The 10,987-nt window shown below is 53.4% G+C and overlaps 1 protein-coding gene across 1 annotated transcript in view; it reads left to right on the forward strand.

The window, feature by feature from the left end:
* SLC22A3 (solute carrier family 22 (organic cation transporter), member 3) overlaps nt 1-10,987 on the forward strand; it is a 45,058-nt gene that overhangs the window by 27,843 nt on the left and 6,228 nt on the right. The window contains exons 6-8 of the mRNA XM_004674172.2: nt 3,039-3,136; nt 3,216-3,430; nt 10,581-10,689. Coding sequence (XP_004674229.2) covers nt 3,039-3,136; nt 3,216-3,430; nt 10,581-10,689 — 422 coding nt within the window. The remainder of the gene's footprint in view (nt 1-3,038; nt 3,137-3,215; nt 3,431-10,580; nt 10,690-10,987) is intronic.

The raw sequence follows: 10,987 nt of genomic DNA on the forward strand, positions 1-10,987 counted from the left end.
GTGTGTGTGTGTTTGGGCCTTCTATTAAGAAAAAGAAAGGGAAAATGATACTGAGTCAACAACCCCCGAAAGTATACTGGTGTGTAAATTAAATCCTTTGCTTTAAAAGTGAACTATTTGTTCTTGTTACCAAAAATATATTTTAACCTTAATTTTAAGAGATTTTCAGTTAAAAAGAAACAAGACCACCATTCCATTATCTTCTAAGAACCATTAGTGAAATGACAGAAACATGCTTCTAAACAATGTACTGACATTGCACGCTCATGTTGCAGACACAGTGGAGCATAGTGGATAGAAATACAGACTGAAGTACGACACCTCCTGGTTCACATAACTGTGTTCTCCTGGATCAACTACTTAGCTTTCCTGTACCTGCTTTGTAAAACAACAGTTTATCAGAACCCAGCTGCTATTACCTATTTGCACACACATTAAGTAGTTCCAACAGAGACCACACAACCAGAAGCCCTTGCTTTCTGGCAGTTACAGAAAGTTTGCTGAACCCTGGCCAGACCATCAGACCTCTACTGTCTTGTCAAACTCAAACCTGCCATCATTCTGTGCTCCTATAGTGACTTGCCCGACTTAGACATGGTTCAGAAAAACATGACGTTTGCAGAGCCAATGTGAAGGCAAGAGACAAGAAGTTATTTTATCTTAGAAACAGTTAAGTACCAAGAATAACTGTAAAAAACCTACAACGCTGTTTACATATCAAATTGTGTACCTGAATTGACCAAAGAACTTGAATGTTGACCTTGGGATTGAATGAAAGTGCATCTGTTCAGTCTTATTTAGTAGTGAGAAATCATAGCTATACGTGGGAAGTAAGCTTGAAGGAGAAAGAAAAGTGAGACAAAATAAATCATGTATATTGCCCTTAAGGAGAAAAGATGGCCGCCACCTGCATTCTCCCGGAGACAGTGCGCATGTGTGGGTGAGCGCAGCGGCCAGGAGCCCCCTGGAGTTATGTGTCTGAGATAACACCATGCCTTGTGGAGAAACACTAAGTGGAAAGATTCCTGAATAAGGGATACATCCATGGAGGAAAACTGCTGCCAGATTATGGGGGTTTAATCTTTAATTTAAAGGGCTTTAAAATGCAAATTATTTTGGGCAAATGCTAAGTATTAGATTTTTAATATCTAGTGCACAGTGTCTTTCTTAAAGATAGGTAGAGATGAGCACCTACCACAAAGTAGTTTTCTAGAATGGACAGTCTTCTGTATATTTAGCAGTGCAGCGTGGGAAGTTAGCACAAGGGCCCTCTACCAGCTGCCTGGTTTTAAATCCTGACTTGGCCACACTCCTGCTATGTCGTAACCCCAGTGACCGAAGCCTTACGCGTCTTATTTATAAGGTGGGATTAATGAAAAGCTAGCTCCACAGAGTTTTGATGAAAATTTAATGAAATCATTCACTTAGCGTATGAGCCCTGGGTCTGGTTTAAAGCCCACAGTTGTCTGCCATTTTAATGTGGGCAATATTCAGAAATCAACTGTGGAAACCTTTTGACTGTCAGTTGTATGGTGATGCGTTGTCACAATACACTCCATTCTGACCTTCCACTTTCAGTATCCCTGCCTTAATGTTGGAGCAGCAGAGAGGCAAACAGCTGCTTCACTCGAGTCTTAGAATTTAGAAAATTAACTCGGAACATTTTACTGGACGCTGTACTCGTCCACGTACAGGTCATCTTGCTGCTAAATCATAGACTGAAAATACAGTGACAGAAAGAGCAGCGACCCTCTCCCTGCCGTGCGCATCCAGAAGTGAGGGTCTGACACTGGGGCGCGAGGTCTCCCGTCATCTGGCTGGGCGCAAGGTGAAGTCCTTTATCTTGGTTGACGCTGGTTGGTGTTGGCGAGCTTTGTCGCCCTCAGTGCCTTCACAGGGGAGGAAACAGCCAGTCCTTGTTTAATTGAACTAAAGAGAAGACCAACTTCTTGGATGACAAGTAGAGATAAGCAGAATTGTCTTGACTCAGAAACTGGGCCCCAGATTCCAGCAAATGGACAGAAACAAGATGGTGCCTTCGGCCTGCGCTTGCTCTTGAACTTGGTGCCACTGTCCACTCATCCACACAAGGCGTGAGGGTTTCACTGAAACAGAGCCGCGAGTTTGGATCCCACTGGTTGGGCTGTTTTTTTTTTTTTTTTTTTTTAACGGTTTATTTTTATTTATTTATTTATTTATTTTTTAAAGATTTATTATTTATTCATACAGAACTGGGGTACAGGCCAGAGGCTCAGGGGCGGTGAGAGGCTTCACCAGAGACAGAGTGGGGAGCAGAACAGGCAGATCGACGAAGTACACTGCTGAGGGGAGCAGCGGGCGGGTCAGGAGAGGTCTGGCTCGCCATGTGGTCACCTCCGGGGCAGGCGGCAGGCGGGAATCGAACTCATACGGAAGCGGCTTCAGATTCTCAGTGCTGTGCTTTAACCCGCTGCGCCACCAGGGAGGGCCTTAACGGTTTATTTTTACATCATTTTGTGCCACTTCCCATCTCAGTTGCAATCCCCTTGGGCTTCCCATCACCCAATCACGCGTGTGCCAACACCGCAGTCCAGTGCACTCCCCCCAACCCCTCCACTTTTGTTTTTGATCCCAGTCCCCACTCCACCCCCATTAAATGTCTCTGGTATATGGCTGTTCATTATTAATATTTTCCCGCCCGGTCCGTTATCTCCTGCTATGAGTGAAACCACCCGGTATTTGGGGTTGGGCTGCTTTTATGCTTCTTAGCTCCACACAAACGCACCAAGGTATTTCCCTTTACATGAACCTCCTTCCCGAGGTCGGAGGGCATTCCGCATACGAGACGGCTGCTAGCCCCCTAAGACTAGATCCTCAGCGCGGGGGCCGCATCTCGGGAAACGCTGCCCGTGGCCTCGCCGTGAGGCTTTCGGGGCGGGACCGCCGCGCGGGCGCCTTGACCGGAGCACGAGCCTCGGCGGCCCTGCAGGCGGCGGCCGGTCTGCTCTGTGCAGCTGCGTCGTGCCGCGGCCGCGCTGACCGCCGCTTGTCGCCCGCAGATCACCGTCACGGAGGAGGCCGTGAGTAACCCGTCCTTTCTGGACCTGGTGAGGACGCCGCAGATGCGCAAGTGCACGCTCATCCTCATGTTCGCGTGGTAAGCGGCACGCCAGGAGCTGCCCGGCGCCCTCCCGCGGCGCCTCACGCGCCCGCTGCCTCTCCCGCTGTCGTTGCAGGTTCACCAGCGCGCTGGTCTACCAGGGGCTCGTCATGCGCCTGGGCATCGTGGCGGGCAACCTCTACATCGACTTTTTCATCTCGGGCGTGGTAGAGCTGCCGGGGGCGCTGCTGATCCTGCTCACCATCGAGCGCTTCGGCCGCCGCCTGCCCTTCGCGGCCAGCAACGTCGTGGCGGGGGTGGCCTGCCTCGTCACCGCCTTCTTGCCCGAAGGTGGGTGTCCCCATCTCTTGGGCAGCCAAGACCTTGAAAAGAATTAGTCGGGCTCAGCCGGAACGCGGAACCTTGACCTTGGGACGTCCACTGCAGAGCCGGTGCTGGGCACAGCTGTCCTGGATTCAGTTTTTATTTTCCCCCGAATTATGTTTATCGAGGTCAAGCAGGTTTACAGCTTTGTGTGAGCTGGGCTGGGGGGGCTCACTCATGTGTGGATTATAGAGAAACCTAATGAAGCGAAACCCAAGGGGTGGGGAATGGCTGGGCTCAAGCCTCCGCTGTGTGTGTGCACTTTCACACCCTGCCCACCAGCAGCAACGGACCCCTTGGGGTCCAGGGGCTCCCCACCCCCCAGCCCCTTTTGCTTGTCTCTGTGTTGGTTTCGCTCCGTTCGGTTTCTCTATAATCCACGCATTTAGTGAGTCCACTCAAGTTTGACGCTCCATCAGTGGAAAGACTGAGGTTTAAGAGAATGTTTCTATCAGCTTTTTTGTGTTCTCTGCTTTTAGTTTCATTTTGGTGCAAAGTCTAGCTCCTAGGGGTATCGCCTGCTTTTGATACACCTTACCGGAGGAGCTGTTGCCACCATCCTTCGCACCCTTGCTCCCCGAGCAGCCCAGAGGGGGTGAGAGGAAGGATGAGCAGCCGGACACCTGCCCGGTCAGCGGAGAGGGATCAGCCACGTGGCGTGACTCGCACATAAAGGGAATGAGGAAGTATTTGCAAGAATCAGAAGGAGCAAAATAATAACAACAGTAATTAACTAAGACAGGTGGGCAGTGCGATGCCCCCGGGGGAGCCAGGAACAGCCCCCCAGAGGCTCCGTGGGTGAGGAAGGGGCCGCGTGGTGGGGCTGGGACGGGCCCCAGCTGTTCTGGGGCAGAGAACGATCCCCTGGGAGAGAAACGTGGAGAGGGCGCGGGCCAAGCCTGCTTTGTTCTGGCTGGCCCTTGCGGGGTGGGGCTGGGGCTGGGGCCTGCGCCTGGTCCAGCCTCCCCGCCAGCAGGGTGGCGGAGCCGCGGCACTTTGGACGGGGCTGCGGGGACAGATGCTGGGATGGGGAGCCCAGGTGGGCCTGGCGAGGGAAGGACGACGTCAGCGGTGCCGCAGACCTCCGTTCTGGGGGCAGCGGCTGACACGCAGCGCAGAGCTTGCGGGTGAGTCCAGGTGCCCGTGAGGTGCCCCGCTGGTCCCTGCAGAGTCCACGCAGGCTGGAGGGGCCTCTGGGCACCCAGAGCATTTGTCACTTCCGTTCTGGGTGCTGGCTAGGGTCCCGGCGCTGGACTCTTGGCCTTGGCGTCGCACAAGGCTGCTTTGCTTTTCCGAGACTCCCCCGAGGGCCAGGAAAGAACAGCAGGATGGCACTGTGGAGGCCACAGCACGCAGGCTTTCACAGATGCGCTTGCTGGTTACTGTGAGTTTATGAGTTCCCAAAACACCAGAAGGACCCAATCTAAGTAGAGTTGCAGAAGCGCCTGTCCCCAGAACAGAATTTCTGAAACAGCCGCACAGCCCCGCTCACTTGGAGCAGCGACGGACAGAACCACGCACGTCCTCTCCTCTTCCCGGAGGCTGCTGGCTTCCTGGGCTGCGGAGACAGAGGCCACAGACAGCAGAACATTCTTCCCACGTTCCTGGAGACCGTAGCCTGCAGCCAGCGCGCCAGCAGCTCTGAGCGCTGGCCCTTCCCCTGCCTGGTGCTCCTGCCCGCTGGCACGTGGCTCCTCCCGGAGGGCCGAGTTCCGGGGGCGCCTCTCTCCCAGCTCCTGTGGCTGGCAGCTGGACTCAGCAGTCCTCGCTGGGCTGTCACCACTTGTCCCCCGCTCCACGTCTCTGTGTCCTCACCTTTCATGTCTGCAAGACTCTGTTCCCAAATAAGGTCAGGGTTCGAGACCTGGTAGACAAGCATTTGGGGGGATACTGCCCCTCTCTGTGGACGTAGCTCGTGCCGAGAGCTGGGGCTCTGTATCGTGGACCTCAGGCAAGACCTGTCCACCTCATGTCTGTAAATGGCCACCACTAAGCTAAGGCAGAGCAGAGAGCCAGGTGGGGTCATTCCCGTCCTCGGGAATCGCTTACACGCAAGGGTGACGAGTTGAGAGCTTAGGGCCTCGAGTGGCCTCTGGCTAGTTGTAGATGCCGTCCCCCGAGACAATCCGAAGAGGAGTGGATACGGACGTGCTAATGGAGCAGGAGTTCGGTGTTCATTGCATGGGAAGCTGGGAAAGTAGTCGACTTGATGACTGAGTGTGACTCCTGACCTGATGGTGTCACTCCCCCCAAAGTCTTCTCTGGCCCCTGGGCTGCTCAGGGTGACTTTAACATGTGGGCCTTCAACCTCAGCCCAGAAAGCATGCAAGGCGGTGTCTCAAGCCACGGTGAAGCAACTGGGTGGAGTGCGCTTCCGTAGGTCACACAATCAGATACTGAAAACTAGAAGAGGAGACAGGCTTCGGGGTTTGGGCTGCTAACTTATCTTGCAGATGAAACCTCCCAAGTTAAGTCCAGAACCATCTCGGCGCTTTTGAAATGAGTCGCTCTTGCTTGGTGCCTGTCCCGTGCACACCGGGGGCCTTCGCTGCTGCTGTAGCACGCGTCGGTCTGATGGGCTGGCAGGATGCGTTTCGATCCTCAAGTTCCCGATGAAGACCGGATATTAACTGAGTTCCTCCTTATCCTCCGTAGCCACTCCTCTTCGGATTTTGCAGACTTCTAGAGGGCATGCTCTGAAGACTTATCCTTCGTCAGCAGAGGACCCATTTATTTTAAAAGATTTATTTATTTAGTTATTGCTTAGAAGAACTGGGGTGCAGGCCAATTACTTCTGACTTACAGGAGCTCTTGACTCGGTTTCTGGGGCTGCTGAGCTACCAGTAGAAAGACATTCTCCCCAGCATTGTTGACGTCATCACAGGAGGGCTCCCCAGGGCTGCCCCTGCACATACTACCCATCGTCCTTTGCGGGACGGCTCCGGGATGACGCCAGTAGGTTAGCTGGCCCTTCCCTCCACTGCCCACAGCTTTTCATGGTCTGAAGAATGAAATGTTGAAAAGCGATTCGGCCGTGTCTTCATTTAAGACTCACTGCTTTTGATCCACATTTTTGAACTCTAATTACAGTCTGAAAAAGAAAGCACTTTATTCCCCCCACCCAGCATCTTTAAGCTGGGTGACGGCAAGCATAGACGTTTGGGTACGTCTTTCTTATGACATGAGAGTTGCCTTAAGGAGAAAAGAAAAGGTTTTCATTTATGTTTCTCGTTAGGTGAAAAGTAATTCCATGGACTTTAGTGGCCATATCTCTATTAGGGATGTTCACTAAATTTTACTTTATTTAAAAATTTTTATTATTTGTATTTCTTTTCTTTTTTTTTTTAATGTAGAAGAACTGGGGTGCAGGGATTCCCCAGAAACAGAGTGGGGAGCAGAGCAGGCAGATGGCAGATCCACTGAAATCCACTGCTGATGAGAGCAGCCAGGAGACAGGAGAGGTCTGCTGTGCCCTGTAGGTCACTCCCTGGCCGGGGATCGAATTCAGGCCAGAGCAGTGGTAGTGCTGAGACTGAACCCCTAGATCACCAGAGGAGCCCCTAAATTTTACTTTAGAACTCTGAGCAGAGGTTCCCCACTGAGAAGAGAGGCGAATTGTACTTACCTAAAATCCTGCATCCCGTCTTTAGTCATCGAGGGAGTCTTCCTGGTGGTCTTTATCAGCTTGACCAAACCCTCCTTCAGAGTGACCCTTTTCTCTGTAATCTCATGGCTCCACAGCAGAGTTTCAGCTGGAGGCTCAAGCAGTAGGGTAGGCCTGTTGGCTGAGAGAAAGTCTCCGTGACAGTGAGACAGAGAGTTTATGAGCTAGTCACAGGGAGCCTCCCAGCCCGGCTGTAGCCAGGCACACTGCTCAGTGAGAACTGTTCCAACAGCCTCGACTTTTAATCCAGTTTATATTAGCAGGAAAAGCGAGTCATTAGCATTCAAAATGTAACCATTCTTGACAGGAGGAGCTTCTGGTTCTAAGTTGTTTGTCAGGAAGATGTGCTGATGCGTCCAGAGCAGAGGAGGTGGGCGCCGGGCTCACCCACCCCCACCCCGCCCAGGTGCCCAGTGCTGGGGGGTGCCCACGGGGAAATCTCTGGTGGGCGCCTGGCCCTCCCAGGGGTGAAAGGCCGCAGGTTCCTGTGCGGTGTGCAAGGAGGGGCTGGCAGCCTGCGCTCGAGGTTTCTCGCCCCTTCGACGGGGCGGGGGCGGGCCTCTCACGGCGTGACTGTCACAGGGTCATTTGTAAATCATGCCTCTAGTCTTTGCTCCCAGATGTCTGTTGCCAGCCCAGGACCAGCCCGCCACTTGACGGAGCTGACACTGTGTTCGTGTATGTAGTCTAGTCACGCCCGCGTGACTCCCGCTCCTCTGTTAAATACTTTAACCCACACGCAGCGCCTTTGGGAACTCTCTCTGCTGACGCGTCCGCCAAGCGCCCGTGTGGCCAGATGCCGGCCGCCACTGCTGGGACTGGCCGTGCCTTTCGGAGTAAGGCCAGCACGTGGAGCAGACCGTGTGTGCCAGGGTGCTGCGGGGAGCAAAAGCCTGCTCCCCAAAGTACGCCTTTGGCAAGAGGCTGATTTCATAGGTGGCGCTCGAAGGCCGGGTGGAGGTTGCTTTTGAAAAGCACGTTTTCTTGCAGACTTCTAGAGGGCATGCTCTGAAGACGTATCCTTCGTCAGCAGAGGCAGCAGAAATTCAATCTGCACAGCTCTGTCTGCTGAGCCTCCCCGGGCTGACTTCCTAGCTGACTTCCTCCCGGGCCCTTTTCCCCCGGCCGCCCATCAGGCCCTGTTTCAAATGGAGCCTGAAGTCACGTGGGCAAGTCCTTCCTGCCGGCCTCTCCCCACGACATAGCAGGCTCACGTGTTGTTAATCTGCTCTTTGCCTTTTTATTCTTATCAGCCGTTCTGATGTTTGTTTGATTATTTGCCAGCCTAGAAGACCCCAGGGTGATTTTTTTGTGCCCGGTAGTGCCAACCTGGTAGGGGTGTCTAGGTAGCTCACTGAATCGTCCAGTTATCTCCTTGTGGTCACAGAGCAAAACACGTCACTTTTTCCTGGTGTGTGTTTTCATTTGGTGTCTCGGTTGTTGTTTGGTTCTTTCTAAGAGCACATTCCTGGTCTCTGTTGTCAACCGAAACTGCCATGGAGGTTACTGGTGGGACTCGTTTATAGCAATTTTTATTCAGTAGGGAAAAAGCCCCATGGCTCAGGGACTTAGCCCAGGACCCAACCTGGAAACCTAGTTCTCTCCACAGCCACAGACCACATGCTTCGCAGCCCGTGAGCGTGAGTGGCTGCCCCAGGAGGCTGGGACCAGGGAATCGGACACGAGTGCCCGCTTGGCGCCGCGCCACTTGCTCACCCAGGGGTAGAAGCCTTTCCTGCCCCCTCCCAGTCTTCACAAGGAAACAAGGCCTAACACGGCGGGTGTTTACAGCGGGCGGCCAGAGCAGGCGGCGGCTGCACACAGGCGCAGTCGGGGCCTCCCTCCCCGACGTGACTGTTAGTGTGAGCTGTTCTCAGCTGGGAAAACGTCCAGGACCCGGGACCTCCTCAGCTATTTGCAGTCAAAATGCCCTGAGCTGGAGCTCCCGGTGGCATCTGGGGTCGTGAACAGTCTTTCCTCTGCTTGCCTTCCTAAGGCTGAGGGGTTTCACTTGTTCTTATTTGTTGCATATTCCGAGTCCACTGAATTTGATTCTCTTTTTCCATCCTCATCACTCATGCCTACATGCCAACTAAAAAATTATGTATTCAGGAAGTTCCATAATTCTAGAAGGCACAAGGGCGTTTTAGGGCTGGGTGAGGTTAGTGCGAGCGTGAAAGGGTGCTTCGCTTCCGAGATGAATGTGACATGCTCGTGTCCTTCCTTTGTCCTGGCGAGTAGGGGTGTCCCTTTGCCCTGGGGCGTTGGGATGTCCCTTTGTCCTGGGGCATTGGGGTATCCTTTTGCCCTGGAGATTTAGGGTGTCCCTTTGCCCTGGAGAGATGGGATATCCCTTTGCCCTGGATCATTGTGGTGTCCCTTTGCCTTTGAGATTTCGGGTGTCCCTTTGCCCTGGAGAGTTGGGGTGCTCTTGCTCTTGGCACTGTGTCTCCTCACCCCAAGCCCGCTAGGAAAGCATGGTGAAGGTTGAACAACTCCTAAGAAATTAGAGCACTGACTTTTCAGAACAAAAATGGTTTACTCCTTCCTTTCAAACACACAAAAAAGAAAATATTTAATGGAGAACATTTGGCATCTCCTTCCTGTTACTATGGAGAAAAAAGAGTTTCTTTGTGCAGCCACAGCAGCCCTTGAAGAGCTCATTTGAAAAATGGATGAACCAACTAGTATTTAAGAGTCTGACTTCCTCCGGCTGGTTACGTGGGAGCAGCAGCAGGTTGGGGGCGTGCGAGGCAATGAGCGCGTGTCAGGAGGCCGCCCAGCGAGGCCGCCCAGCGACCCCGGCCCTCGGATGCGAGCGGCTGTCTAGGACCAACAGCAGCTGGCTCGTCTGGATTCGTCCTGCCTGTTGGGACCCGTAGCCACTGGGACGTGGCCACACAGAGGGCCGGGGGATGGCAGCCAGGGTGGTGGCCTCGGAGAGACAAGTGTAGATGTCTTCCCGTGTCCTTTAAGCCATCAGGAAGGCCATGTTGCTTTCACTGGCTGCTTGACCAGCGGTCTTGAATGCTAGTTCTAGAACTTTTTAAAAGATTTACCTATTCATGCATACAGAGGTGTGGGGAGAGCAGCGGGTGGGTCAGGAGAGGTCTGCTGAGCCCTGGGGGTCACTCGTGGGGGGGTGGTGGTGATGGAACTCGAGCTGCAGTGGCTGCAGACAGCTTCACAGTGCTGCACTTTAACCCCTTGCACCATCGGAGGGGGGGGGCCCTATTTCTAGAATTTAACCCCGCTCGGAAAAGCAACCGAAAAACTGCAAAATGAGCTCTCATCCCAGCGGTTGCTGCTGTTAAAACTGGGCTGCAACACTGGAAAGTATCTACCAGCTGGCTTTGAAATTAGCAAAGACTCCAAACTAGGAGAACACGAAGCTGGCGTGCTCTGCAGTCTCGGAAGCAGCTGCCGAGCCTGCCTTTCCCACTCTGTCTGCAGGAACAGCGTGGCTGAGGACTGCGGTGGCTACGCTGGGGAGACTCGGCATAACCATGGCCTTCGAGATTGTTTATTTGGTGAATTCGGAATTGTACCCGACAACGTTACGGCAAGTCCAGCGTGTCTGTGGTGGTTTCTGCTCGGCCACTCTGCAGCCAGACGTCTTGCCTTGACTTCAGCACTGGGGATCAGCGCGCCTGGGCTGGTGGTGATGTGGTCCCGGCTGTGTGCAGTTGGTGAAGACCGGAGGAGTCACAGCTGCTCCCGGTCACTGCTGCCTGCACTTGCGGGCAGAAGCGGTCTAGTCCCAGTGTCTTTAGACTTAACCTGGTTCTGTGGGAAGAACTAGAGCTGGGATCAGAAAACCGCTCGGGCACTTGCTTCATGGGTCCAGTCGTGTTCACGCA

This window comes from Condylura cristata, unplaced genomic scaffold, assembly GCF_000260355.1.
Source record: "Condylura cristata isolate star-nosed mole 26May11 unplaced genomic scaffold, ConCri1.0 scaffold00001, whole genome shotgun sequence".
NCBI lineage: Eukaryota > Metazoa > Chordata > Mammalia > Eulipotyphla > Talpidae > Condylura > Condylura cristata.